The sequence below is a fragment of the Penicillium robsamsonii genome, assembly GCF_028829455.1.
Source record: "Penicillium robsamsonii strain IBT 29466 chromosome Unknown utg000003l_segment0_segment0, whole genome shotgun sequence".
Classification (NCBI taxonomy): Eukaryota; Fungi; Ascomycota; class Eurotiomycetes; order Eurotiales; family Aspergillaceae; genus Penicillium; species Penicillium robsamsonii.
In genome coordinates this window covers 5,772,726-5,799,809 of record NW_026643221.1, presented here as the reverse complement: position 1 = coordinate 5,799,809, position 27,084 = coordinate 5,772,726, and the positions used below count along the sequence as shown (strand labels likewise).

The window sequence follows — 27,084 nt, the reverse complement described above, 5'->3', positions numbered from 1 at the left end:
GGCCCATAGGGGACCCGGTGATCATGTGGTGTTTCGGATTCCCATTTGTGGCTGTCTACGGCGACTATTACGTTGTGGGCAGTACTCCTTTGCGACACTATCTCTGGGAAATCGACAAGAAGCCAGGACACTATGCATTGAAACACGGCGGCTTTCACTTTGGCGAAGTCGTGGTCTCCCCAACGATGTTAAGAGAAACACACCGGATCGCAGCTTTCAAATTGACTATGAAAACTACGACTGTGGGAGATTCATCAATGCTCCCGATGTGCGAGGTGACACCTCGCAAAACATTCTCATGTACATAAAGCATAAGTTAGTTCTCACTCGCTTGACGAACCACTATGCTTTTCATCCCGCAACAGGCCCAGTCGCGCAGGAATTCGCTGACAAACCCAATGACATCGATAATGTCGAATGGAACAAACTCAAAGAAATTCCCTACGCGAAAGCGACCGCTACCGAATTCAACAATAGGGAATAAGTATTCTTCATTCCCACTTACGTCGCGATACGGCCCAAGGACCCAAAGTAAACACCTAAACCTGTGGAAGAAAATCCACCCAATACGTGACACCATCGCCGCTATCCAATGAACGCGTTCAAGCCTCGACACGACACAAGAGAATATGGGTCAGCCCCACAATCAACATCAGAGAGGTGCTTGGTGAGCTTAATGACGATGTCAACAAGGACTACGATTACATTGACGACCTCTCCAAGCAAGCGCTCGTCATTAAGAAGAAGTATGAATTGTTGAATACCCCCGAAGCGAATCGTATATGAAATACCTACCGACGACCATGATCGCAACGATGACAACGAAAATTCTGAAAGCAACATATGAGATGCAGGCGGACAAAAGCAACAGGCGAGTGCCGATGTACAACAGGAACACGATATCAAACACATCTTAATCCAGCTTGTGTTTCAATCAATATCTCAGCTCACAGTATCAGACATCGATTTTAACACCGAAGCCTGTGCGTCGGAAACAATGGATGAAACACTTCCGGATGATCAGGCCATTACGGTTCCAGTTCCTTCCGTTGAGATAACTGTCGAGGACCAATTCAAAGCTCTCTTGCTAAAAGATATCACTCATTTTGTTGTCCAATAGGTCACAACCCCATGGATGTTCTCTCCTCACTCTCGCTTTAGCTAAGCTCCTAACAATGTGATTTTATAACAGGCTTTCTGACAAGAGACTGGATTCAATCATGCAGTCTGTTATTAGAATTCCCTATGACTCCAACAAGCCTTGGCCATTCTAGTTTTTTGTTAGGAAAATCATATCAAAAGCCTTTTATGGCAGTGAGCAACAAATTGAGTGGCTCAACGCTGTTAGGGTCAGGACCAGGGAATCCATCGCATTTACCAATATTTGAGGCAAGTGGGATCTTGATCGAACTGAAGACTTCAGCAAGAATACAAGGATTCGAGTCGTTGAGGTTGATTTCCCTAAACCCCGTCCAGGTGCAGCTTTGGAGTTGTTTTGGAAGCCCGCTCGAGGGATTATTTTCCAGAAGGTTCAAGAGTATACATGGATTTGTTTTTCTATGGCTTACTATTTCGGGCTTCCTCTTTTGCGATAAAGGAATCCCTAATTTGCTGACTTCAACAGGGCTGGGTTATTCAGCAAATAAATCTCTTCGCCTGCGTGTTGAAAAAGGTTCTAAAAAAATTTCAGAATGACGGACGTGGATATGTGCGAGTATTCTTTTCCATAGAGTAGCGATATTTGCTTCCCTATAACATGGTACACGTGAAACTGGAACTAGTGAAATTGGAATGTACCGATCTCTATATACTGTTAGACAGTGTGGAAAGTTTATAGGGTAAGATGGGCCTCAAATCAGCCGTGTGGTCGAGCTGATATTTATATCCTAGTGATATCAGACATCCGAAAGAGGGCCAACGCTGTTTGACATGACAGAATCTCACACCCGGTCCTCCCACGGTGGCGTATACTTCATGAAGCATGCCAAGAGATCAGCGTCGGATGACCATCGGATTGGGCAGCGTTTGCCACAGGGATCCCTCCAGCCGGGGTGGAGGCACCCCCAAAGTGGAAATATCGAAAATGGATTCAACATCCTAACTTATGTTAGTAATCCAAGGAGATGCTTCTAGGGCTGTGACACCGACATTCTTCAGTGCTACCATTTATCGTCAAGTCCAGAGCGGCATCATCAGTACGGGTATACCCTATGATATAGACAGAAGCAGAAGAGCATGCCCCTCAGTAGACATATTGATCGGCGGGAAACGTGATGATCAGAGAAATGTAACACCGAAAAACAAACCATCGAATCACCATCACAAAATGCCGAGCGTTGAACATTGAAGTAAAAGATATTAAAAATAAGACAAAAATGACCATAGTTGGGTCAGCACTGAACTTCCGCCTGACGCGTCCCCGCCGTTTAAAGTCGATGATCGATGGGGTCACCTCATCTTAGCCCTCGGACCCTCTTTTCTCGCTCTTATCTCTGTGTCGGTTTTGTTTTTGTTTTTATCTTTCTATGAATTGAGCCTTGGGAGAGATATGCTACCTAGTAAGTACAGTTCCTTGATCTCTTTGATCGTGTGAGGCTTACCCCGTGTTTACGTTTAATGTGGATCGGCGTCGGCATATCTCCAAGTGCGGCCAAAACTGACCCTTGCCAGCTCCACTGCGTATAGTTCAAGCATAAATTATTCTAGGCGACATGCCTCGGTCTCTTCCAAAGTCCAGTGCTCCCTTGCCCGAGCAAGATGACACCGAACACACGCGCACTGCCCAGACAGCTCCCCCCTCACCGAGTGCTTACAGACGATCTCAAAGCTACCTCTCCGAAACGCATACCGAATACCAGTCTCTCGATGCGCCGTTGGAGATTACGGAAACAACAAGCCTCCTCGGGCCTGCTCAAGAGTTCCGCCGACGAGCTCCGCGACGGTCCTACACGAGCACTTCCGGAGTGTCGGGTACCGGTACGGACCCATTTAGACATCTCCTGGCCGCCGGTAGCCTGCGGCGAACGCGAAATCATAGCCGTGCCAATTCCATGGGCAGGCGGTTCAGTCGACGAGCGAGTATAGATGGCGATAGCAGACCCGCTAGCCTTCCTCCGTCCACAAAGGACAATCTTACTGCCTCTTCATATCTGGATGAGCGGACATGGTACGATCAATTCACTTCCACAGATTGGGTGCATGACAGTATCGCCGATGGCGCACGACTTCGCCTGCTCCGCCAGCGAAAAGATGTGCGCGGTCGATTGTTGGCGGCCTTCGACGGTGCGCAAGGATGGATCTTGGTCGCGCTCATTGGGTGCATCACGGCTGCTATTGCTTACTTCGTCGATGTCACTGAAGGGTCGGTCTTTGATTTGAAGGAAGGCTTCTGCACGACTCAGTTTTTCCGTAATCGGCGGACCTGCTGCCAAGGTCTGGGTGTTTGTGATGCATGGCGGCCCTGGTCCGGGATCTTCTCGCCATCGGGTACAGAACGCCAGTGGGTTGACTTTGTCATGTTTGTCTTTTGGGTTGTGACGTTGGCCCTCATCTCCTGTGCTTTAACTCTGCTCACAAAAACCGTCGTTCCTTCGTCCATTTCTCTTGCCACACTGGATGAAAACCTGGGCGCCGACCCCCATGGGACAAAATCTGGCAATGGACCCGGTGCCTCAGGTTCTCCTCATTCGGAGCCAAGTATGAGTCCGCCACATGGAACCTTGCCTACTCTTCCATCCAGTCCAGCTATGATCTACTACTCTGCTGCTGGCAGTGGAGTAGCAGAAGTCAAGGTCATTAATAGTGGCTTTGTCCTCCACGGATATATGGGACTCAAAACGCTAGTTATCAAAACCATTGGCTTGATCTTCAGTGTTTCGTCTGGCTTGAGTTTGGGCAAAGAGGGCCCATACGTTCATATCGCCACCTGCGTGGGCAATATCTGCTGTCGTCTGTTCGCCAAGTATAACCAAAACGATGGAAAGCGACGAGAGGTCTTGAGCGCGAGTGCCGCTAGTGGTGTTGCTGTTGCCTTTGGTGCTCCGATTGGCGGTGTCCTCTTCAGCTTGGAAGAAGTCAGCTATTATTTCCCACCCAAGACCCTTTTCCGGACGTTCTTTTGTTGCATTGCGGCTACATTGTCCCTCAAGTTCCTAAACCCCTATGGAACAGGTAAGATTGTCCTATTTGAAGTCCGATACCTTTCCGACTGGCAGATCTTCGAGATTTTCATCTTCATCCTTCTCGGTATTATGGGAGGCGCCGCTGGTGCCCTCTTCATCAAAGCCTCGAGCCTATGGGCACGATCATTCCGTCGCATCCCAGCCATCAAGCGTTGGCCAATGCTTGAAGTTTTCCTCGTTGCACTGTTTACAGGCGTTGTCAGCTTCTGGAATCGATACACCAAACTTCCTGTCACCGAACTTCTATTCGAGCTCGCTTCTCCTTGTGAATCAGATGTGGAGAGTACGGGGCTATGTCCCCGCACAGACGGCATTCTTGAGGTTGTCCAGTACCTTCTGGTGGCGTTTGTTATCAAGAGTTTCCTGACCATTATTACGTTCGGTATCAAAGTACCTGCGGGCATCTATGTGCCATCCATGGTTGTTGGCGGCTTGATGGGCCGGATCGTTGGACATTTGATCCAGTACTGGGCTCTCAGACATCCAACCTTTTTCTTGTTCGACTCTTGTCCTGCTGTTGCTGGGATTGAGTCGTGTGTGACTCCAGGGGTCTACGCATTGATTGCCGCTGGAGCGACCATGTGCGGTGTGACACGGCTGTCGGTAACTTTGCCTGTGATTCTGTTCGAATTGACAGGAAGTCTCAACCATGTGCTTCCGTTTTCCCTGTCCGTGCTCTGCGCCAAGTGGACTGCGGATGCCATTGAACCTCGCAGTATTTATGTAAGTCTTGCCCTCCATCTGGTAATCCAGCCCCGACGTTGTACTCATTGAAACCAGGACCTCTTGACCGATATGAACTCCTATCCCTTCCTTGATAGCAAACTCCAACCGACCACCGATGCCGAGCTGGGAGACATAGTCCGACCAGTGCGGAAGAATCGTATTATCGATATCTCCGCATCACCATTCGTCGCGGCCACGGACCTCCGTTTGAAACTGGAACAGCTGCTCATGGCAGGTGAGCTGGACAGCGGGCTTCCCATTCTACGTGAGGGTGTTCTAGCCGGTCTGATCCCAGCACCGGATCTTGAGTACGCACTGGATACGCTGGGCGATGAGGAAGATAATACGATATGTCTGATGACTATGGATTCTTCCACGGCCGTCTATGACAGCGAAAACGAGGATGCCTACCAGGTAGATTTCAGTCAATATATTGACCCTGTAAGCTTGATTCCCCTCTTCGATATCTTGGCCCGTACTAATGTGTTTATTTATAGGCTCCAGTCGCTCTTGATGTCCACTCCCCTATCGATTTAGTCTACCAATGCTTCGCCAAGCTGGGTCTTCGTTACCTCTGCGTTACTCGGGATGGAAAATATGCCGGCCTGGTACACAAGAAAGCATTCGTGAAATTCATGAAGGAGAATAGCGACTAGGCCGTGGACTTTGATCGACCATTGCAATGTTTTCCATTTGCATTTTCCGGCGTTGTCAAGGCCTTCTGATTTAATTGTCCGCATACCCTTGCATGTCCTCTCATTTCCCGTCTATATATTATGTGGTCACTCAGCCAACATTGGCACTGTGCATAGTTTGGTTGTACACATTTTGTTTGATTCAGACAGACACACACTAAGTATAAATCTTTGAACATATTTAACTAGTCAATCATCCACAGGGAGGGCCAAATCCTACGCATATCTAAGTTAATTTTTCATATCCAACCATCTGAACCTCAACATCCCCATCCCTCTTCCACTCCCCATCAACCTGCTCCCCAACCCACTCAGAAACCTCCTCAGAGCTAGCAGCCCGCCACCCATTCCCCTCGTTAAGCCCATCCAACGGGAAGAAAGTATCACACTCAAACGAAGCAGACGCATCAACAGCCCCATTCCGCACAACATTCGTCATAATAACCCTAACAGGTCTCCCCCGCAGCTCCTCAGAGCCCATCTTCAACGTAGCATTATAAATCTCCGCTCCACCGATCACAAAAATCTTCCCAAGCGTCCCCTGCGCCCCGTACACAGAGTCCAGCTGCTCCAGTGCCGCACCAAGACTCGGCGTTACAATCGCATCAGTCATCGGGACCACTGGTGGAGCCGGAACTGCATCCGTGGGCGGGATAAAAGCCTCCTTTTCCGCACTCGTAGCTTGTGTCTGAGCCTGAGCCTCAGCGGCCTTGACCGCAATCTTCTGCCTCATCTTCCCCAGCTCCGCATGTACACTCTCGCGAACAGAACCGGATGTGTCGCGCGTGATCACGACGTTAATTCGCTTTGCGAGAGGGCGCAGCGAGGCGGGAACTGAGTCGTATGTTTTGCGGCCCATGATTATCGCGTTTGTCGTGCCTGGGCTTGGTGGGCGGGATGTCACACGAGCGAAGAATGACATGTCTGTTTTTATGCGAGGCCATGGGAGCGTGCCGTTTAGGCCGATGCCTAGACGCGTGATTTCGTCTTTTGTGGTTGTCGACGCGGTGCGGATTGGGGTCGTTGCCACGATTAGGGTGAGGGAGGGGAGCGGGTGTGAGTTGTGAGGTGGCATTTTGGTGAGAGGTGATTACAGTTTGGGGTTCGAGGTTTCGGTTGTGAGAGAGATATTGAATGGAGGTTCGCGTCGCGAGGGGAGAAATCGTTATCGGAGCTAGGCTGCTTATCGCCCCCCACTACCTATACCCGTGGACAGTTAGTTGCAGGTGAGCTTGACATGGTCCCTTTTTTTTGGGAGGTGATTCATGCTACGATATCGTTTGAGGTTACAGTTGCCTGAATTATGAAGGCCGTTCAGTCCGCACGGCGTCTTTTGCTGATAGGCTCTAGGCGTTTAACTGCCATTCAAGCTCCTCCACTTGGTAAATCTACGAGACTAGCTCAGTAAACGAAGCAGCAAAGCAATGGTAAAAAAATGAATTTGGATTCAATATCGCAAGTAAACTGAATGCGCCATAACACCGGTCGAACGCCAGACGTAAGGAAACAAGTGGGTATCACATGCGAAACAGTTTCAAGGGCCGACAAGCAAAATGCTTCAAAGGACTGCCTTGGAAATCACCGCTACTTTTCGGTCTTCACGGGCTTCTCAGACTTCTCAGACTGTTCGGGCTTCTCGGGCTCTCCGGACACACCCAAAGATGGCATCAACAGTCCTTCATCAAGGGACTTCTGAATGACCTTCTGAATGGCCTTCACATCGTCCTCGAGCTTCTCGCGACGCTGGACGTCGCGTTCGTCTTCGCCGAGGGTATCGAGCTTGCCGAAGAGCCAAAGCTCCTTCATGAGGCGGGACAAGGCGAGGAGGTCCTCCGCGGCACGGATCTGAGGTAGCGAGATGTTAATGTCACGTTTTAGTGTGAAGTTGGAAGCTCAATTACGTTCGTATCGGGAAGGGGGCAGGTAGCTAGGTAATTGAGTACTAGGGCGCAGATCAACATACCAGGGCAGTGGACTCAACATCTATTTGGAACGCTTCAACAGCGGCATCAACGTGACTGGTTCCGTCGAACTTGTTGGCAGCAATGGCGACAATGTTTTCGAACCGCTGCAGCAGCTGCGAGATATCATAGTCGACGCGGTCTATCACATCACGGTGTTAGTAGAATGACATGGGAGACACGGGATGTAGCTGTAGCAGCTCAAGGCTAATACGTACCAAGCAACTCTTTGGCGACTGGACGGGAATCCATGGTTGGAATGTTCTTGTTATTCTCTTCGGATGAAGGTGAGGATAAATCCGAAGAGAGATAATCCGAAGGGGAATCCATCTTGATTAACGATAACGATAAGGAATATTGTGGGGCGGATAGATACGGGTATATACGGGAGTAAAGCCGACATTACCCAATAGGTCACGTGACTCGGTATTTGACGCAATGCTCACCGCCTTTGTCTCTTTGTTCTTTTACTGTCCATGACACTACACTTTCAGCGTAGTACCACGTTCAGCCTCACTATCTACCCATTTATCCATCTATTTTTTCTCACTTCTGCTTCACTCAGTAAGATCAATTGGACAAATTTAGCTTAAAAAACTATATAGATATTTTAATCATTTACATCAAATTATGTAGCTTTTGTATTAGATATCAACACCACGAGCGTTCCTGGGTCGGGTAGATCTACTCCTAACGACATGGGATAATAGAGCTGTTAGACATCACGTGGCATAGGGTGTTTGCTCAGCGTATTTAGTCTTCAACTTGCAGATAGGCTTTTTTTTGCTAGGTTGAAGTACAGAGTACTACTTGAAGTGCTGATTAGATTGCTCTTTACGCATCTTACAGATTTCCCAGAGACCCTTTCTTCCAGTGGATTCCTTGATTTCTGTAGTCTTTGGAATAATTTGATTTATCTGACTCGAGATGAGATATAGGATGTTGTATGCAAGATAATACTCCAATTTCTTTTCTTGACGTTCTTTTTTGTGTGATAGCTGGAATAATAGGAATAATAGCGCGGAGTAGACATGCTGGGATTATCAGTCTACAAGAATATAAAAGCGTACAGACGAGGTTTCTATGTATAACTAGGGATGGATCTAGTGCTAAGTTTCCCTTTCCTTCTCATATTTCTTCTCCGTCGTTATGGAAGATACGTTCTCGGTTAGTTAAGAATTACCCTATGAGCACGAGTTTCCCCCAGCCAGTATTTTGCGAGAATCACAGCATCAGCCATAACATAATACATATCCATTCGCTAAGTTGAAATACCTCTTGAACTGACATCTGGATACCCAAATATGATAGGAGAGTCTAACGCACGTATTTTCCCTGAAGGCCTGGTCAGTGAATGTATAAGAATAATAGCGAATACAAGTACATACCATGAAGCGCTTGTGGAAATCAGAACGAAGAAGATCCTGGAAATAAATTAGTTTAGCGTCATAAGAACAAGCCAAAGGAAAGTAAGCATACGTTGACGAATTCCTTGCCGTCTCTGTTCTCTGTTCCACGAGCCTGGTTCTTGAATACAACATCGTCATCCCAACGTCGTTTCATGCTGAAATCCTGGGAATTGAGCAGAGGATTGCCGCGAGCGATATCAACCTCTCGCTTCTCTTCTTCCTCAGCTGCCCGTTCACGCTCCTGTTATGCATTAGCCACTAGTTTCGAATCTAGGGTGCGAGAATGCGAGATACCTCTTTCTCCTTTTGTTCCAATCGCTCTTTTTTGATCTTTTCAAGCTCCCGCATTAACTCGGCTGCTTCGTCTTCCTCGTCGCTGCAGTTTGTCAGTTTATTCGTCCTAATCACAAGATCCTGGATTCAACCCACCTATCCTCATCACTGCTGTCTTCTGCTGACTCGTCTGAGTCGGCATCTATGTCGCGTGTCTCCTCCAATATGCGTCGGCGTTTGGCCTCTGGGTCTTCTTCCTGGATGTCGCCATCGCTTCCATCTTGGGGCGCAGCTTCAATTTGTCGCTTGGGGGCTGAGGATTCAGCAATAGCTGGTTGTTCGACGGGGACGCCATTCTTCTTGGCAAAGTGTGCTGCCTCGGCCCGGAGAAGCTCTGCGCGAAGGTCACGGGGCGATGGGTCGGCGTCGGCGGCGCCGCCTTGTCCAGGTTGGCTAGAATAGCGTCAGTTATCGGTGAGGTCTGGCCAAGTTCGTTCTACATACCGAACTTTCAGGTGTTTATGCGCAGGGAGGAGTCTCTGGTGGTAAGCTGGGCCACGGAGGGCTTCTTTGCCTTGCGCCTGTTGAAATCAGTCAGTGTCCATGAATAGTCGTGTTGAGGAAAGTTGCCGTACTGGGTCAAAAGTAGGTCTGTGGGCTAAATAAATGTTAACTATAACTATCCAAATTCGCAAATTATGTTTCTAAAGGCATACCTGTCGTCATTTTGTTGTGTGGTTACTAAGTGAAAGTTGGAAGTCCTAGGACGTTACGGCTCCCAGCTTTCGATGTACGTAGTCGCCTCAGGCACCAACATTCTCCTCACGTTCTACCCACCGCCTTATGTATCCTCCGTTATTATTGGCGCAAATTACGGAATATTCATATTCCGAACCGATGCAATGCGGCCTGCACGGGCAAAATGGCCCAAAAAAGAAAGCATCTCTGATCCCCGCGCCGGGGCTGTTAGACCTCCCTCAACGATGTCGAAAGAAGCGCAACTCTCAATCGCAGAGCGCGACTTTATTCTCGAGGCGCTCCGTGAGGATGTGCGTCTCGATGGTCGCCAGCCTGACGACTATCGTCCTCTCGATATCTCCTTTGGTGAGGAATATGGACATGTGAAGCTGCAGCTGGGGAAGACACAGTGAGTTCCAGATATTTTGTCGGTCTACCACGAAGGACCATCGCTAATCAATTCTGCAGCATTATCGTTCGCATCTCCGCTGAGGTTACTAAACCGCGTGAAGACCGACCCTTCGATGGTCTCTTCAACATCAACCTGGAGCTGAGTGCAATGGGTTCACCAGCCTGGGAAAATGGACGGTATATACCACCCAGAAATTTCGTCATATATTGATTGTGCTCACAATTACCTCTTGCAGAACCAACGACATCGAGGCATACGCCACCAACACCCTTGACCGTATCATCCGCCATTCTAACGCCCTCGATACTGAATCTCTGTGTATTCTAAAGGGTGTGAGCTGCTGGGCGATTCGAGCCGATGTTCACATTATCGACTACGATGGAAACATTACTGATGCGGCCTGTATTGCGATCATGGCTGGACTGCAACACTTCCGCCGGCCGGATGCTGTGGTGAGAGACGGACGTGTCATAGTCTACGGCGTGGAACAACGTGTACCTGTCGCACTTAATATCACACACAAGCCACTCTCAGTCACATTCCACACCTTCAATGACAGCAAGCAGGTCATTGTTGACGCCACCCTCAAGGAGGAGCAGGCTGCCGAGGGAGATCTTGTCATTGGCATCAACAGCGCAGGCGATGTCTGTTACCTCTCGAAGTATGCAGGTGCACCAGCAGATGCCATGGCAGTTGTGAACAAGACAAATGTGGCATGGGAAAAAGTCAAAGAGATCAATGCTGCTGTTGACAAGGTCCTCCAGGCCGACCTGGCTAAGCGGGCGAAGATTGGCATGGCCGATGAGTCTCGGGCAGAAAACGACCGGTTGGTTCAAATCGAATGAACAGCATGTACTACCATTACTTTGACGATCGGGGGACTGGAGTTTCGCATGGCGTTTACATCAATGACACTTGGCTGCCACATATGGGCGCTAGTAGATGAATGAACTTAACCATTTTTCCTATTTTTTAAATGTAAATTGTGTATCTGAATCTTCATGGAAATGATTCAAGTCCCCTCTACTAATCCTTTCTTCTCCGACATATCTTTTATTTCTGAAGTGGGAGCAATGTTGTATACTCTGCATACAAACAAAGCGGTTAGTATATTTCCGGCTGCCAAGAACCCCCTATTCTTAACTCAATTTGTTGTAGACCCCGGGGCGGCCAATGAATAGAAGTGCATTTTGACGATAGTATACAAAAAAAAAGTATAGAAATAAAGTCTTTGTGAACCTATACAACCACTGTACTAATAATTTCAGAATATCTGTCCGAATATTCGAGCTCTTAGATTGTTGTGAAGCGCTTTACCGCCTACCCGCGCATCAAATCAACATAGCTTAATTGCTGCCTTCGCCCGCTAAGCCACCCTTGGACCTCATTCTCACTCACTCCCACATTTTTCCAATACAAGCCCCGTCAAATCTGTTATTTGCTCGTCATACCTCGTTTCCAATTAGCCCTGCTTCCGACAGATATAGCAGAGTGCTTTCTGTCGACCTGGCCTTGCGATCAATGCCTCAGGGGCATTGCTACTGCGCTACAACAGTGAGGCTGTCAGCTTCCCCGCGGCATCATGGCCAGCGGTAGGCCTCCTGGGTCGCATCCAGCCGCTGGCCTCGATGACGACCTGCTGCTGGATTCCGAACCTATCTATAATAGTGGTCAAGGCCCTCCCGTGAATGATGAACACCTATTAGAACGCTATGACATTGATGACTCCGAACAACCGTACACTGAAACACAACCGCGCCCTTCCGTCTCCTACGATAACTTTGTCGGATCTCGCGTGCCGCACGGCGCAACGCAACACAATACTGCTTCTGGACCGGCGCATCCGCCTGTCAACCCCGGTCTCCAACCAAATGACCCCTACTCCAGCGGCACGCGAGATCGCACCTACTCTCAGACCTCTGGCCTGGACAATTATCGGCGATATTCTTTAGACGACTTTGACGACGGGCATTCAGGTTATTATGATCTCGACGCGGACGAAGACCGAATTGCCAGTTCACACCATGTCCGCAAGGCAAATGAGCGCAACAGCGTCCTCGGACTCGGGGGTGGATTGATGGGCAAGGCGAAATACATGTTTGGCATGGGGTCATCGCAATATTCGGAAATGGATCTTCCATTGACTGAGTCAGGCGCAAGAAGGGCAACAGTCGATAGCAGTGCTTCTCCGGCGCCGCGCCCGAAGGAACGCAAGAAGTTCCGTGCGTCTGACCTCAATCCCTTTGGACGCAAGGTTGATCCTTCGACACTGGGCCCGCGCATGATTCAGCTCAACAACCCGCCCGCCAATTCCACCCACAAGTTCGTCAGCAACTTCGTATCGACGGCCAAGTACAACATCTTTACCTTTATTCCTAAATTCCTCTTCGAGCAATTTTCTAAATACGCCAACCTGTTCTTCTTGTTTACCGCCATCCTGCAGCAAATCCCAAATGTGTCGCCGACGAATAAATTCACAACTATCGTTCCGCTGGCTATCGTCTTGGCTGTGTCGGCGATCAAAGAATTGGTTGAGGACTACAAGCGGAGAATGTCGGACAGAGGACTGAACTACTCAAAAACCCAAATTCTTAAGGGGTCTTCGTTCCACGATACAAAATGGGTGGATGTTGTGGTCGGGGATATAGTTCGGGTTGAGTCTGAGCAGCCTTTTCCAGCCGACTTGGTACTACTAGCGTCATCCGAGCCTGAGGGTCTATGCTACATCGAAACGGCAAACTTGGACGGCGAGACCAATCTCAAAATCAAGCAAGCCATTCCGGAGACTGCGCACCTGGTCAGCCCCAGTGATCTGAGCCGTCTGAGTGGTCGTGTTCGGTCAGAACAGCCAAATAGCAGTCTGTATACTTACGAAGCCACTTTGACTATGAATGCCGGAGGTGGTGAGAAAGAGTTGCCCTTGGCTCCGGATCAACTTCTCCTTCGTGGTGCAACGCTGCGCAACACTCCCTGGATTCATGGCATTGTGGTTTTTAGTGGTCATGAGACGAAACTGATGCGAAATGCGACAGCAACCCCGATCAAGCGAACAGCTGTGGAGCGAACAGTCAACATGCAGATTTTGATGCTTGTCAGCATTCTTATCATTCTCAGTGTCATCAGTTCTGTCGGCGATCTCGCTATTCGGAAAACCAAATCCTCACAGCTTGCATACCTCGATTATGGATCGGTCAAAATGGTAAAGCAGTTCTTTTACGACATTTTCACGTACTGGGTGCTCTATTCGAATTTGGTTCCGATCTCCCTCTTCGTCACCATTGAAATCGTCAAATATTTCCAGGCCTTCCTTATCAACTCCGACCTCGACATGTACTACGATAAGACCGACACCCCGGCCACCTGCCGCACATCCTCCCTTGTCGAGGAGCTTGGTCAAATTGAGTACATCTTCTCGGACAAAACAGGTACCCTTACCTGCAACATGATGGAGTTCAAGCAAGTCAGCATTGCTGGTATCCAATATGGCGATGACGTGCCTGAAGATCGACGTGCCACCGTGGAGGATGGCGCTGAATATGGTATTCATGACTTCAAAAAGCTCAGAGAGAACCTTCAATCGCACCCAAGCCAGAACGCTATTCGCGAATTTCTCACTCTCCTTGCCACTTGTCATACTGTTATTCCTGAGCGAAATAGCGATGACCCAAATGTGATCAAGTACCAAGCAGCATCGCCAGACGAGGGAGCCTTGGTAGACGGAGCCGCCTCGTTAGGTTTCAGATTCACCAACCGAAGACCGAGATCGGTGATCTTTGAGGTTGGGGGGCAGGAGCTTGAATACGAACTGCTAGCAGTGTGCGAATTCAACTCTACTAGAAAACGAATGTCCACTATCTTCCGGTGTCCTGATGGAAAGGTCCGCGTCTATTGTAAGGGTGCTGACACAGTTATTCTTGAGCGGTTGCATCCTGATAACCCCACCGTGGAAGCAACTCTCCAGCACCTGGAGGAGTATGCCTCTGATGGTCTACGGACGTTGTGTTTGGCTATGCGGGAAGTCCCAGAAGACGAGTTCCAGCAATGGTACCAGATATATGACAAGGCTTCCACTACTGTTGACGGCAGTCGTGCGGATGAACTGGACAAAGCGGCCGAGCTGATCGAACGGGATTTCTATCTTCTGGGCGCCACGGCTATTGAGGATCGCTTGCAGGACGGTGTTCCGGATACTATCCACACCCTGCAGACTGCAGGCATCAAGATTTGGGTCTTGACTGGTGACCGGCAAGAGACTGCAATCAACATCGGCATGTCTTGCAAACTCATCTCGGAAGACATGACGCTTCTCATCATCAATGAGGAGTCGGCAGAAGCCACCCGTGACAGTTTGCAAAAGAAAATGGACGCTGTTCAGAGTCAACTTGCCTCTGGGGACTCCGAGCCTTTGGCTTTGATCATCGACGGGCGGTCATTGACTTTTGCTTTAGAGAAAGATATGGAGAAGTTGTTCTTGGACCTGGCTGTCATTTGCAAAGCTGTTGTTTGCTGGTAAGTGCCGTTGAGCTTTTGATGTTGTACCTTTGTTCTAACATGTTCTTTAGTCGCGTCTCTCCTCTTCAAAAGGCTTTGGTCGTCAAGCTTGTCAAGCGTCACAAGAAGGCTCTCCTATTGGCCATCGGCGACGGTGCTAATGATGTGTCCATGATTCAAGCCGCTCATGTCGGAGTCGGCATCAGCGGTGTCGAAGGTCTCCAAGCCGCACGATCTGCTGATGTTGCAATTGGCCAGTTCAGGTTCCTTCGAAAGTTGCTTTTGGTTCATGGAGCGTGGAGTTATTCTCGCATCAGTCGAGTCATTTTATACTCATACTATAAGAACATTACTCTGTACATGACTCAATTCTGGGTAAGTTTGACCTTGATGGATTATTTGGAGTGGTATCTGACTTGTCGCAGTATTCTTTCCAAAACGCATTCTCTGGACAGGTTATCTACGAATCTTGGACGCTCTCATTCTACAACGTGCTCTTCACTGTCTTACCTCCATTCGCGATGGGAATCTTTGACCAGTTTATCTCCGCCCGATTGCTGGACCGCTACCCACAGCTGTATCAGCTGGGCCAGAAAGGCGTCTTCTTTCAGAAGCACAGCTTTTGGGCCTGGATTCTGAATGGATTCTTCCACTCTCTCGTCCTCTACATTGTCTCTGAGTTGCTCTACTACTGGGATCTTCCCATGGCAGACGGCAAGGTCGCTGGCCACTGGGTCTGGGGTGAAGCTCTGTACACCGCCGTGTTAGCTACCGTTCTCGGCAAAGCCGCTCTGATTACCAACATCTGGACTAAGTACACCTTCATTGCCATTCCAGGATCAATGGCCCTGTGGCTCATCTTCCTCCCGGCTTACGGCTACGCCGCCCCGGCTCTGGGCTTCTCGAACGAATACTACGGCACCATCCCCGTGCTCTTCAAGTCCCCCATCTTCTACCTGATGGCCATCGTCCTGCCTTGTATTTGCCTCCTACGTGATTATGCCTGGAAGTACGCCAAGCGCATGTACTACCCACAGCAATACCACCACGTCCAGGAAATCCAGAAATACAATGTCCAGGACTACCGTCCACGCATGGAGCAGTTCCAAAAAGCCATCCGGAAGGTCCGCCAGGTCCAGCGCATGCGCAAGCAGCGCGGCTACGCTTTCTCCCAGGCCGACGATGGCGGCCAGATGCGTGTTCTCAATGCTTACGATACTACCCAGAGTCGTGGGCGGTATGGTGAGATGGCCAGCTCTAGGCCCATGGCGTGATGATTGATTCGCTGTGGGTTGGTTATGCATTGTGCATTTGCAGTGGCGGTTTGTTGTACCCTTTTTCTTCGCTCTTATGCATCCATGCCAGAGGTTGGTAGATTTGTATCTTTGTGTACCTTATGCTCTTTTTCTTCTCTCTGGGTCGTCCTTATAGCCGTGCGATTGGTGTGGAACCTGTGACATATTACTTTTTTCCTGTTTACTTGATGTGGCTTTAGCTGAGTCTTACAAAACTATGATTCAGTAATTTTCCGTCTCCAATTCGATTGATGATCATAAGTACGTATGTGTAGACGTGATATCTGGTCTGGTAGTTCTGCGTCCTATATCAGCTTCATACATTTAGAGATTCTTCTAAGTAGGAGAACTCCGAGTATTAATAACCATAGTGTACTTCTCCGATGAAACCTTTGGAAATAGTATGAGATGATGTTTTACACAAATTTAACAGTACATATACGTATCTTTTTACGCCCGATATATATCTTTCTGGACAGTCAGTATATATACCCAGAACACGTCATCTCTTTCTCCCAAGACCCTGATCAGCTTTACAAGATCTAGTTTCTATCTCGAGCACCGTTCTTCTGGTGGTCTCCAACCTATCCCCAATCCCTCCATCACAAGTTTCTCCCTCTCTTCCCAGGTCTCTCCACCATGTTCCAGGTCAACCTGGCGTCCAGTACCTCGGTCTCTCACCCCACTCGAATCAAACTTCAACGAGCGAGCTTTCTTCGCATAACGCCGTAGATCTCGCTGAAACGTCGTATCGCCAGACCAGCCAAGTATTGCACAACCGACCGTACGCCAAGGCGATATGATGATATCGACACGACGATGAATATTTGGATTTTTCCCCGGACGATCATCTCCAACGGCCGTAGCATCAAAGTGCGGGTCTTGCCAGACAACCAGTGCCTTATCCAAAGTATCGAATTTCCTCGTATCATCACCATGAAAAGGTAACGTCTGTTGCTCACGCAGCGAAGAAGTCAAATGCAACGACAGCGTATGAGTAATATACCGTTCAGCCTCAAGACTAGCAACAACATCAACAACCAGATTCCTAGTCACCGCGTCATCGCGATGACTCAATACAATATCAACATCACCACTGAGTTCCTTCCCACGTCTGTATCCGCCAACAATCACACACTCAATTCCATCTTTATCTTCGGGACGAACCCGGCCAGCATGACCACGAACGATATTGGCAATATCCTCGCTCTCACCACGAGGGACGCCGTCCTGAAACTCCTCGTAGAATTTCACTCCAATCTGCTGAACGCGCGAAAGCGTATTCCACCCATTCTCGACAATATCATCAAGATCACGCCAGCCACGCTGGTAGAACTCGCGCGCTGTCTTCGCTCCGACGCCCCAAATCCCGTAGAGCAAGTTCAAAACCCGGAGCATGGGGTCCGTCTCCAGTGCATCGGCGGCAGCAACATTCCCGTCGTCATCGGTATGCTCGCATCCACCGTGTTTATTGAATTCCGCGAACAAGTCTGCAATCTTGGCGTTGCACCCTGGCAAAGCGAGGATCTCGCTTGGCCGCTGAATGCGATATGGGTATGCTGCCACAGATGCGATGGAGGTGCTGTATGCACGCACACCGATCTCGTCGAGGGTGAGTTCGCGGATTCGTCTGATTTTCACGAGCTGCGAGATGAAGTCCTCGTTTGGAGGGTGTAGGGGTGCTGAGCGTAGACATGCGAATACGACATGGTCGCGGACCCAGTCGGGTTGTGGGAGTGCATTGTTTTCTTCTTTCTCGTGTTCAGAGGTCGTTTGTCGATATAGGGTTGGTCGGGGACGCGGGGATGACCCATCCGGGGGTTCCTTTGAGCGTCGTGCGTGGATGTAATCTGGAGGAGGAGCTCGTGGTGTTGGTAAACCAGCATCTTGTTTTGCACGCTCGATTATTTGATTTGGATTTTGTAGTAGGTTTTGCTTATTTTCTGTCTTTGTCGTGGGAGGTGGAGAAGGGATCTTTCGCCCACGGTAGACAACAAATGGGTCTTGGGACACACATTTGCCGGATTTGATTGAGGTATCCATCCACTCGAGTTTCAAGACTGTGACTGAATTTTTAATTTCCTCTACCTTTGGCTCTGGAATCGGGTTCTTTGAAGGGCCATGTCGATTCGTAGCTCCACTCTCACCCTCAGACTCAGTACTGAGATCGATGATTTCAACCGGGACATCCTTAGTCCCATCGTACTGATCGGTGCGCCTGCGCTTGGAAGAGGGCTCCACGCCAATTGATTTCGAAGCCGAGCTGGGTACGAGCTCCTCGGTCCAGGTACCGCGCGTGCGTAGTTCCAGCGCTGCCCGCTTCGCGCGCTCGACTTTTCCTAGAACGAGGCCAGCTTCGGCGATGTCGTAGGTCAATCTTCCACCATAATCTATCAATCTGCCTTCAATCTCGTCCAGCTCCTCTAAGGAGAGATGTGTTGGCAAAATGAAGATGGGTGGTTGGGATGAGAAGATGGAAGCATATTCTATCTTGTCCTTCAAGTAGGAACCTAGATCTGCGATCATGGTCATTGATCGCTCCAGAAAAATGAGTTCTCGATAAATCTATAAGATGCAATCATATATGCGAGGAAAGGTCTTCAAGGAGCGTGCTCATTCTTTTGCTGCCATTGATGCTTGAAGACAAACATTAATTTCCCGGTGAGCAAGAAAAACGGAACGTTCAATCTTGTAGAGGCACGGTCTTCTCATCTTTGAATTGAAGTTGTGCTGGGACGTTAATTTGGATCTCGGCAGATAGGGACCGACGTCATATGCGCCTGAGGCATCAATGAATGTTGGCGCAGTGAGGTATACCGGAGGATTTATTAATCCCATGTGCTTTGTAAACGGCGGACCTGTGAATTACTCTATCCGGTTAGCTTTGCCTTCTTAGGTTGAGTGCCTCAATACGTTATCACGTAACCTACCTTTAATGCCCTCCGATATAAAAGACCCGCCTTCGCTGCTCTTCCTTCTCAGTTTCCCATTATTCTGCCTCTCTATCTTGCACTTATCGTCGCCCTATTTCTTTTACTCTGGCCCCACTAACTACTGCGCATTTGCTTTCAGCCCGACGCACTGCCCCCTTTATTTTTTACTAGAGATACTGCATGATCCGATATCCAGCTTGCAATGCCTGTCACCCGGAAGCGTAACCACCGGAATGATATAGTATCCTGTTCTTTTGTGCCGATAAATCCTACTCCTTCCCTAGGGCGGTGACTAAGCAGTATGCTACGAAGATATCTAGGTCTCCCTCTGCCAACGCACTTCGTGAATTAATACAATAACAATTACCGCTACGATAGCAAACCGGCGGATATATGGACAAGGCGCTACAGTATAACCTAGTCTTAATACTTTAGTTATCTCTGAAGACACATGAAAACCTTAGGAAATTGAGTTTGAGAAATGTGTAATTAGATTGAACAATACATAGTCCTCTGACCATTTCGGTAATTAGGTTAGTCAGGGATGTTCTGGTTTCGTATTCTATACAATTGCTCCTTGTTTACAGACCCAAGGTAATTACAGAATTCTGTTCTACCTGTATAGCCACCGCTTAAAAACAGATAAGCTACAATACTCGAAGTACCTATAATGCCACACTTGCTTATGAAAGTTTGATACTTCGATATGTTATAGGATCGTCAAGGAGCTCTGCAATGGAGGATCTTTTCTACTTTATTAATAAGTATAGTTATTCGCATCGAAGTTAGATATCCCCGGGAGGCATGCTGCCATCCTTATCGTCCTTATACGGCCAGTTTCGCTAATATAACTCCCGCTGGTCCACTTCTGCTTACCGAACCATGTCTATATGAAACTTTCGATTGCCCTCTACCGCCCTCTTAAAGTTGTCTGGCTCGGTACCGCCTTCTAGATCTATATCGAGGTGCTCTCTAACCTTGGATAATAGCTGTTCAGACTCATTCTATTCCTGCGATTCCACCATGGCAGCCTCTCGTTCTTCATCGCTGCATATAACCGGATAAGCGGCCGAGGAGATGCTGCTCTATACCGATGGAGTCGTAATACCTACTAACGAAGCACGTAAGTTAAATATGAAATATGTCTGCGTCCTATGAATACCCCATCTGGCGAAGGAGATACTGCCGCATTCCGAGATAAGAAGTCTTAACAAATTTATATGTTCCTTATTATGTACGCCTGTCGCGGCTGTGTAGTAAAGGTTGGCCTCTTCTAAGCGAAAGACGGCTCTGCATTGTCTCTGTTGTTCGATTCCTATATTATCGAAACCATCGGGAAGAGATGGAATATGCATACTTTAAGGCTAGGAGGAATCGTGCTCACATAATGCGGGGGAATATCACAGTATCCTGCCAATCGATGATACTGATGATTTTGGTTGATCTAGGTACTAATAACATGTTGCTTAGACTTAAATCAGGGTGTCTCAGCGTCGGAACGCTGTTAGAACCTGGCCGGATTATATAAGGCGCTAATTTTAGGAATCGCGAAAGTAACGAGGCGTGCTTAGAGGGAAGAATGTCATGGTTAGTCGGTAAAAGAAAAGTTTAGCGAGGCTGAGCTTTGGTGTGGTGCTGAATGATAGCTATCTCTCGGCGAGCCGCGGACGTAATATAGTCCTCGGGTGAAAGGCCTGACAATAATTAGTCCCGGTCATGGGGACTACTTTTCTGAAACCTAAGAACAGAGGGGGAAGGGGGAAGGGACGAACGTATAGGGTCTACGGTTAATTTCGAGTTTACTTTGTTCACCATGCCAAAACTGCCTAGTAGATATAGGGCCGATACAGAAATTCTCTACGATTGGTATCTGGGTTTTCCCGTTAAGGTCCTTATTGTGATATAAGCTTCTATACGCAGGAAAATGGAAGACAAAAATCTTCCTCTCTATATCTGCAATTTGTGTTATGATATCTTTCGTCTCGTCGGTAGTGAGAGATAACCACCGTAAAGAAAGACTCTCTCCCTTTACTCGCTGCAACGGATCCATTCTTCCTGGGTCTTGCGCCCACCATTTCACCCGTCAAAATGGCACGAAAAACTCACCCGAGCAAGAAGATACATCTTTGATTTTGATTGGATCAGGGGCAGCATTTTTGGACTGTCCGCGGGCCCCTCAATATTGTGTGAGCAAATGGGCCATGCGCGGGATCATGCATTCATTGAGAAGAACTGCTTTCTTCTATGGTAGTCGGGTCAACGTCATCTCCCCATGGTAAGCACGGCCCTTTTATCATGAGAAGTACGATTACTGATCAAGTCACAAGGTATGTGAATACAAACATTCTGTCGGATGAGGCGTTCAAGCATGTTTCCAGTGTTGGGGTAGAGTTTGCACAGGCGGAAGACGCAACTCAGTGCCTGCTGAGAATCCTCAGCGTCAGGAGTATCAATGGGCATTCCTTCTTTGTCTCAGGAAGGGAATGGGCATCCAGCGGATACATGGATCTGGATCTGGAAGACTACCTGAGTAATGCGTTGATTCGCGAGATCCAAGAGGACCAAATCAAATCAGCTCCTGTTGAGCTTGGATTATTGGTGTAAACAGCAACAAATTTGAGTTAAAGCGATGCCACCGCGGGAACAAGCTCTTGGTTTCTTTATTTGGTCTCTTTTGGTGTTATGCATTCGCATAGTGTCAATGTCTTTTGTTCTCATGGCAGTGGCACGTCATATCCAGGCTGTAATGTGGGATACGGCATATCCGGAAACCCCATATACCCATTGAGTATGTCATCCGTGCTTATGTTCCAGAGGAAGTCCGGCCATAAGGCAGTATCATCTACCTGTGCTACTTGTGTGGCGCCATAATTTTCACCCATCAGGGGGACATCCTGCGAGGTTGCGCTGTTGGCCAAAGTAGACGGCCCGAGGCCGCCATCGGGTAATCCTGTAGGTATTTGGGTCGTATCTTCAGAGGGCACCAGGTGATACTTTTGCTCGAACCATTCAAGAATATGCCACAGCCATGCCTCGTAGAAGTATTTGGAGTGCTGTTTCCCATCTACAGTCCCTCTGTCCTTGCTGAGCCATTGGATCCTTTGCAACACGGCCCGCAGAATGTGTGGCATATCCAAAGCCGAGCATAGGGCACGAACATGTGGATTGCGTGGGGCGTATTTTGCCCCCGTGACGGCCAGTTTGCAGCCTAGGACCAAGTTAAAACCTGTTTGCAGCCATTGCGTATAGCTGATCAGTCGAAAAGTATCCGGAGCGAATGTGAAAACGTAATCAAAGAATTTCTTTGCTTCAGTCATGCCGCGATTGAGAAATTCAACCTGGAAGGGTGATAAGTCTAACGGTTGGTGGTCGCTTTGGAGATGTGGTGAGAGCCCTGAGTCTGCATGGGAGCGAGGCGCGGACGAAGCCGAATAGTTGGCTGTTTCATGTTTATCAAATAAGCAAGCCTGGCATAGGAACAATTGTAGAGTGTGTAGGTGAAATTGTAGTAGGGCTATGTTGTGGACGTCGAGTTAGTATTAGTTCCAGTCTAATCAATCAAACTCACAAGCGGTGTCACTTACAATTGTTCGAAAACGTTGCCGACAAGGTCGTTCTGTACTCATTGATTTCGGTTTGGAATGCATGCATATCAACCTCTCGTACTGGATTCGCAGTAGTGACCACAGCATCATCGATCCGTTCAAAGATTTGTTGTAATTTTACTAATTGTATTAAGCAGCGATCACTGGCAATCTCAGCATTTGATAGTAATTCAAGTGCATGCTTCTCAACATATGACAGCCGAGTTATCATGCGATCCTTTTGCAATATTGTCGAGCGACTGCACACACCCATACTCAGTCAGTAATATTAGGGAGATTTGGGCATTGTTACTGACGATGAGGATAGCACGTAACATCCAATCAGAGCTCGTCTTCCCTCGTTCACCGAGTGTCTACTACTGTTTTCATCTGAAGAGACCTTGCTCATAGCCATCCGTGAATAGAATGATTGGGTTTCCGACAACCGGTCAAGCCGCAAATCACCGACTATACTCCAAGCAAGATGAAGGTAGCTGGAAAATCTTTCATGCTGAGACTGATGCTGTAACCTGGGATATTGAGGCTTTGAGTCAGTAGTGCCGTCTTCAATAAAACCACTTTAAATTAGACTCACCATGCCAAAGCCACAAGGAGTCCTAGCAATACGTCCATGGATGGATTATGGGCGAAGATCATCTGATCAGCAACTGCTGTTTGGAATGTTTCTTCCAATATCTGCTGAGTGGCTGCATTTTTGTATGATGAGCCCTTGAGGATAGCCAGCAAGAGAAGCGGTTTCTCCGCTCGCAGCTGAGCAAGCGTCACTTCCGGTGCGATATAGATAAATGGAAAACATGGCATCAAGGTTTCCCGAAAAGATTCAAGAAGAGTGACGGCATCATCAAATCTCACAATCCCGCGATCAATAACATCTCGGGGGTTATCTGGGATGGAATGAAGTTCCGGGTCAGACAGGGCTAAAGGAACATCAGGCTGGTGTTTAGTGTGCTGGCTATTAACGACTCGCGCTAAGAGCTGATCCACTTTGGCTTCGAGAGCCTCGACTCGTCTGATTTTTTAAGCTTCCGTCAGCTTATATTCCCTGTCACGAATCAGATGTAATTTGGGAGCCTTACGTCCCCTTCTTATCGGGGTTGTAACGAGGTCGAGCGGCCCGAAAATAGCACTCTTTATCAAGGCGGCGACATCTAATACCTTATATTAGAATATGGTTATAGTTGAGTATAAAATGATGATCGAGTTTCACTACTTACCGATCACAGATAGAGGAATCCGAAGTTCGGATACATCGGATTTTGCCACGAGCACAGTGTTGACAAGTTTTGATGTGTCCTGACGTAGATGCCATGTTCCAAATTGAGTATAGTCAATCTGTTCTGGTGAAAGGTACATCCGGACAAGGAAATTGGGCGAGTTGAAGAGGATAAGGACAAGGACACGGACAAGGACACGGACACGGACAAGGACACGGTCGAAGTGCAAAGGTCTTGGCATCAGTGACCCGCCAGGCAACGGCTTAACTTGGGATCCACTATATCGTATCAATCTTCATGGCAGCGTTGATTATTGGTTTGACTATAAATTCGAAGGATTTGGGAGTGAGATTACCTCAAGTTGAAGTTTTAAAAATACCCACACAGCCTCATAATGATTATTGATTGTGAATAGGCAGCGTCAAACATCTTTGGGTCTGCACATAAATAGTGACGAATCTATCCTGGATTTGCTAATATCAATTTAATCGCAGCACTCATTGTCTTCAAACTTCATTTAAGCCTACTTAATCTTCCAAGGTTCTTTACTATACGTGACCATGTCCAATACGGATGATTGCACTTTGCAAACATGTCCGTTAAGTGATGCTTACATCCAGTATCGGCCTAACATGGCTGGAAACATCTTTTATCTCGCTCTTTTCGCCATCTTACTCATTGGACAGATCGGTACGGGTATCGTATTTCGATCTTGGAGTTTCATGGTGCCAATGGTCGCGGGCCTTATATTGGAGATCATAGGATATTTGGGCCGAATTCTCTTACATGATAACCCATTCAGCTTCGATGCTTTCTTGATGTAAGTTACCGAGCCTACCACATGATTGAATATATGCTGACCGAGGCGTGATATATTAGATACTTGATATGTCTCACCATTGCCCCGGCATTCTTCACAGCTGGAATATATCTATGCCTCGGTCGTATTATTACAGTTTACGGCGAAGAGTTCTCACGCTTGAAACCAAGAACCTACACCTACTTTTTCGTGACTTGCGATTTGATTTCCCTGATCTTGCAAGCGGCCGGTGGAGCCATCACTTCAATTGCCGATGAACAGTCACTTCACGATACTGGTGTCAACATCATGATAGCTGGACTGGTCTTTCAAGTTGCATCGCTGGTAGTGTTCTCTATTCTAGCGATTGAGTATGGAGTCCGGGTTTTACGAGGAAGACGCCTGCATTCCCCTACTCAGAAACGGCCGGCAAGCTGGATGAGGAGATCGTTTTTGCTTGGTATGTATATCACCTCGATCTTTTCTATGGGTATTCCACTGACTCGAGTTTGATTATCAGGTTTGACATCTGCCGTTCTAACTATATTGATTCGATCTTCATTCCGAGTGGCCGAGCTCCAGGGTGGATTTGAAAGTAAATTGGCCAACGACGAGATAGCCTTGATGATCCTCGAAGGCGCTATGGTTTCAATTGCGTGTATTTGCTTGACTGGTCTACATCCAGCTCTGCTTGTGGGTAAAAATTGGAGAACGCAAAAGGCAATTTCACGAGACATGGAAATGGCGGATAAATAAACCACAAGAAGAATGGCGGATCAAAGCTGGTTATGAATCTATGGGTTTGGCGGCTTCTAAGCCGCTAATGTGAATCATGATGCGCACGAGAATGCTTATTGGATATTAACTGAAACCATGGAGGAGCTATTTTAGGCTCTGTACAGCAGTGACTGATGGGATTTAGATTTAGATTATTTGGCTTATAGATAAGTATATGACGCACTTGCATCATTTAACATCTGCTTTCAAAGACAGGCAGTTTTCTCAGAGAATCCCTAGATCAGCTCAAAGTTAAATATCGCCGTAAGGTAACGTCAACCGTAGACAAATTCATGTTTCCTATTTAACACAGACATAAAAACACGGGACAAGATCATTCTCGATAATCTCTTAATAGGCATAAAGAACATTACCAGCACTAGGTAGAGCACCCCTGCTGATCTTCTTGTTTATATTCTGCAGCCACCGCCTCAAAGCCCAAGCACTCCTAATAGTTGCAATGCCAAATGCCGAGTTCGCCGACATTCTAGTCAAGTAACGAGGGCCATCAGTTTTTGGGTAGAGGTAGGCCGTATAGATATAAGATACGTTCGCCATAACGTTAATAAAGCTAATAGAAGCGGCTTTCTTCTCTGGCGTCTGGCCTAGTGTGGCAGAGACCCAGCCCAAAATGACCGAATTGACAACAGATGCACCACTAGCAAAGAGGAAACAAGCCATATATCTTGCGCCCTTATTTAGTGTTATGTAGGATATAATAGATCCTATAACAGCGACACTATTATCGAGGGTGCATTTACATTTGGTATTGCAGGTCTCGGCATATTTATGCTGCCCGATCACCCAATAACAACACGATGGTTGACTCCAGAAGAGCGCTAACTTGCCTACGACCGGATTCAAAGGGACACGGTCAATAGGGAGGAGTCTAAAGGCGCTCTCGCCGGATTGAAGTAAGCCATGGCCGACCCGCGCGTGTACCTGCTGGCTTTTATGCAGAATATGTATCTAAGTGTCTGCGGCTTTAATAACTTCTTTCCCACTGTCGTTAGAAGTCTCGGCTTTAGCAGCACGATGACCTTTGTTTTGCTATGCCCTCTATATGTGTTCTCCGGCATCTGCTGTATCATCATTGGTATCACCTCTGGTCGGTACAATGAGCGGATATGGCACATTAAATTAGCAATTTCAATTAATTTTCCTTGAATACTGTTGATCAGCGGTGATCAATTACATTGAAGACTAAGTCGTTTTCGAGTTGAAATTAAGAGATGAGCATGAAAGTTCCTTGGTTTGCTTTCTATGAAGTGCGTGAGAGCAAGATTAAACAAATGTATGAGACATGCAATGGTTAGTTTTTTTTTAGTTTTTTTGCACATCCTCACCAGCTTGGAACCATGGCAAAAAATGTTCGAATGTAGGAAAGAAAGCAGCCCCCACATCCAATCCTGCTGCGCAAATATATGAATCATGGGAATCTCAATTCTGTAAAACCAGTCGAGCCTGTAGTGGATGGTTGGAAGATTTGGATTTTGGCTGGAGAAATTGATCCTGCGGTGGCTGAGTTGATGAAGCCGTTTGGTTGCAGGCTTGAGCGCAAGGATTGGCGTGGGG

The 27,084-nt window shown here is 47.8% G+C and overlaps 13 protein-coding genes across 13 annotated transcripts; 7 read left to right on the top strand and 6 right to left on the bottom strand.

Annotated features, from left to right (window-relative positions):
* Positions 1 to 23: 23 nt before the first annotated feature.
* N7447_006936 (uncharacterized protein) lies at positions 24 to 484 on the top strand (the record flags this gene model as incomplete). The annotated part of the gene is made up of 2 exons (XM_057231198.1): positions 24 to 300; positions 366 to 484. The coding sequence occupies 2 exons, from the start codon at positions 24 to 26 to the stop codon at positions 482 to 484; spliced, it is 396 nt and encodes a 131-aa protein (XP_057086288.1).
* Positions 485 to 997: 513 nt separating this feature from the next.
* Positions 998 to 1,595, top strand: N7447_006935 (uncharacterized protein; the record flags this gene model as incomplete). Its single annotated transcript, XM_057231197.1, has 3 exons — positions 998 to 1,111; positions 1,275 to 1,349; positions 1,395 to 1,595. The coding sequence occupies 3 exons, from the start codon at positions 998 to 1,000 to the stop codon at positions 1,593 to 1,595; spliced, it is 390 nt and encodes a 129-aa protein (XP_057086287.1).
* A 1,116-nt stretch (positions 1,596 to 2,711) lies between these two features.
* Positions 2,712 to 5,563, top strand: N7447_006934 (putative voltage-gated chloride channel (ClcA); the record flags this gene model as incomplete). The annotated part of the gene is made up of 3 exons (XM_057231196.1): positions 2,712 to 4,904; positions 4,962 to 5,348; positions 5,405 to 5,563. The coding sequence occupies 3 exons, from the start codon at positions 2,712 to 2,714 to the stop codon at positions 5,561 to 5,563; spliced, it is 2,739 nt and encodes a 912-aa protein (XP_057086286.1).
* A 265-nt stretch (positions 5,564 to 5,828) lies between these two features.
* On the bottom strand, positions 5,829 to 6,677 carry N7447_006933 (dihydrofolate reductase; the record flags this gene model as incomplete). Its single annotated transcript, XM_057231195.1, has 1 exon — positions 5,829 to 6,677. One exon carries the CDS (start codon positions 6,675 to 6,677, stop codon positions 5,829 to 5,831), a length of 849 nt encoding a protein of 282 aa, XP_057086285.1.
* A 509-nt stretch (positions 6,678 to 7,186) lies between these two features.
* N7447_006932 (RNA polymerase II mediator complex head subunit MED22) lies at positions 7,187 to 7,893 on the bottom strand (the record flags this gene model as incomplete). Its single annotated transcript, XM_057231194.1, has 3 exons — positions 7,187 to 7,447; positions 7,566 to 7,705; positions 7,782 to 7,893. 3 exons carry the CDS (start codon positions 7,891 to 7,893, stop codon positions 7,187 to 7,189), a joined length of 513 nt encoding a protein of 170 aa, XP_057086284.1.
* Positions 7,894 to 8,880: 987 nt separating this feature from the next.
* Positions 8,881 to 9,971, bottom strand: N7447_006931 (spliceosome-associated CWC15 family protein; the record flags this gene model as incomplete). The annotated part of the gene is made up of 8 exons (XM_057231193.1): positions 8,881 to 8,898; positions 8,952 to 8,987; positions 9,043 to 9,213; positions 9,267 to 9,348; positions 9,402 to 9,698; positions 9,750 to 9,826; positions 9,881 to 9,903; positions 9,962 to 9,971. 8 exons carry the CDS (start codon positions 9,969 to 9,971, stop codon positions 8,881 to 8,883), a joined length of 714 nt encoding a protein of 237 aa, XP_057086283.1.
* A 176-nt stretch (positions 9,972 to 10,147) lies between these two features.
* On the top strand, positions 10,148 to 11,240 carry N7447_006930 (exosome non-catalytic core subunit RRP45; the record flags this gene model as incomplete). The annotated part of the gene is made up of 3 exons (XM_057231192.1): positions 10,148 to 10,392; positions 10,452 to 10,571; positions 10,631 to 11,240. 3 exons carry the CDS (start codon positions 10,148 to 10,150, stop codon positions 11,238 to 11,240), a joined length of 975 nt encoding a protein of 324 aa, XP_057086282.1.
* Positions 11,241 to 11,977: 737 nt separating this feature from the next.
* N7447_006929 (aminophospholipid-translocating P4-type ATPase DRS2) lies at positions 11,978 to 16,160 on the top strand (the record flags this gene model as incomplete). Its single annotated transcript, XM_057231191.1, has 3 exons — positions 11,978 to 14,904; positions 14,958 to 15,261; positions 15,312 to 16,160. The coding sequence occupies 3 exons, from the start codon at positions 11,978 to 11,980 to the stop codon at positions 16,158 to 16,160; spliced, it is 4,080 nt and encodes a 1,359-aa protein (XP_057086281.1).
* A 570-nt stretch (positions 16,161 to 16,730) lies between these two features.
* N7447_006928 (type-X family DNA polymerase) lies at positions 16,731 to 18,713 on the bottom strand (the record flags this gene model as incomplete). The annotated part of the gene is made up of 1 exon (XM_057231190.1): positions 16,731 to 18,713. The coding sequence occupies one exon, from the start codon at positions 18,711 to 18,713 to the stop codon at positions 16,731 to 16,733; it is 1,983 nt and encodes a 660-aa protein (XP_057086280.1).
* Positions 18,714 to 20,494: 1,781 nt separating this feature from the next.
* On the bottom strand, positions 20,495 to 20,700 carry N7447_006927 (uncharacterized protein; the record flags this gene model as incomplete). The annotated part of the gene is made up of 2 exons (XM_057231189.1): positions 20,495 to 20,646; positions 20,673 to 20,700. 2 exons carry the CDS (start codon positions 20,698 to 20,700, stop codon positions 20,495 to 20,497), a joined length of 180 nt encoding a protein of 59 aa, XP_057086279.1.
* A 381-nt stretch (positions 20,701 to 21,081) lies between these two features.
* On the top strand, positions 21,082 to 21,718 carry N7447_006926 (uncharacterized protein; the record flags this gene model as incomplete). The annotated part of the gene is made up of 2 exons (XM_057231188.1): positions 21,082 to 21,389; positions 21,442 to 21,718. 2 exons carry the CDS (start codon positions 21,082 to 21,084, stop codon positions 21,716 to 21,718), a joined length of 585 nt encoding a protein of 194 aa, XP_057086278.1.
* Positions 21,719 to 21,828: 110 nt separating this feature from the next.
* N7447_006925 (uncharacterized protein) lies at positions 21,829 to 23,969 on the bottom strand (the record flags this gene model as incomplete). Its single annotated transcript, XM_057231187.1, has 6 exons — positions 21,829 to 22,628; positions 22,699 to 22,958; positions 23,016 to 23,228; positions 23,294 to 23,728; positions 23,796 to 23,867; positions 23,941 to 23,969. The coding sequence occupies 6 exons, from the start codon at positions 23,967 to 23,969 to the stop codon at positions 21,829 to 21,831; spliced, it is 1,809 nt and encodes a 602-aa protein (XP_057086277.1).
* A 524-nt stretch (positions 23,970 to 24,493) lies between these two features.
* On the top strand, positions 24,494 to 25,488 carry N7447_006924 (RTA1 domain-containing protein; the record flags this gene model as incomplete). Its single annotated transcript, XM_057231186.1, has 3 exons — positions 24,494 to 24,753; positions 24,813 to 25,192; positions 25,253 to 25,488. 3 exons carry the CDS (start codon positions 24,494 to 24,496, stop codon positions 25,486 to 25,488), a joined length of 876 nt encoding a protein of 291 aa, XP_057086276.1.
* Between the last annotated feature and the right edge of the window lie 1,596 nt (positions 25,489 to 27,084).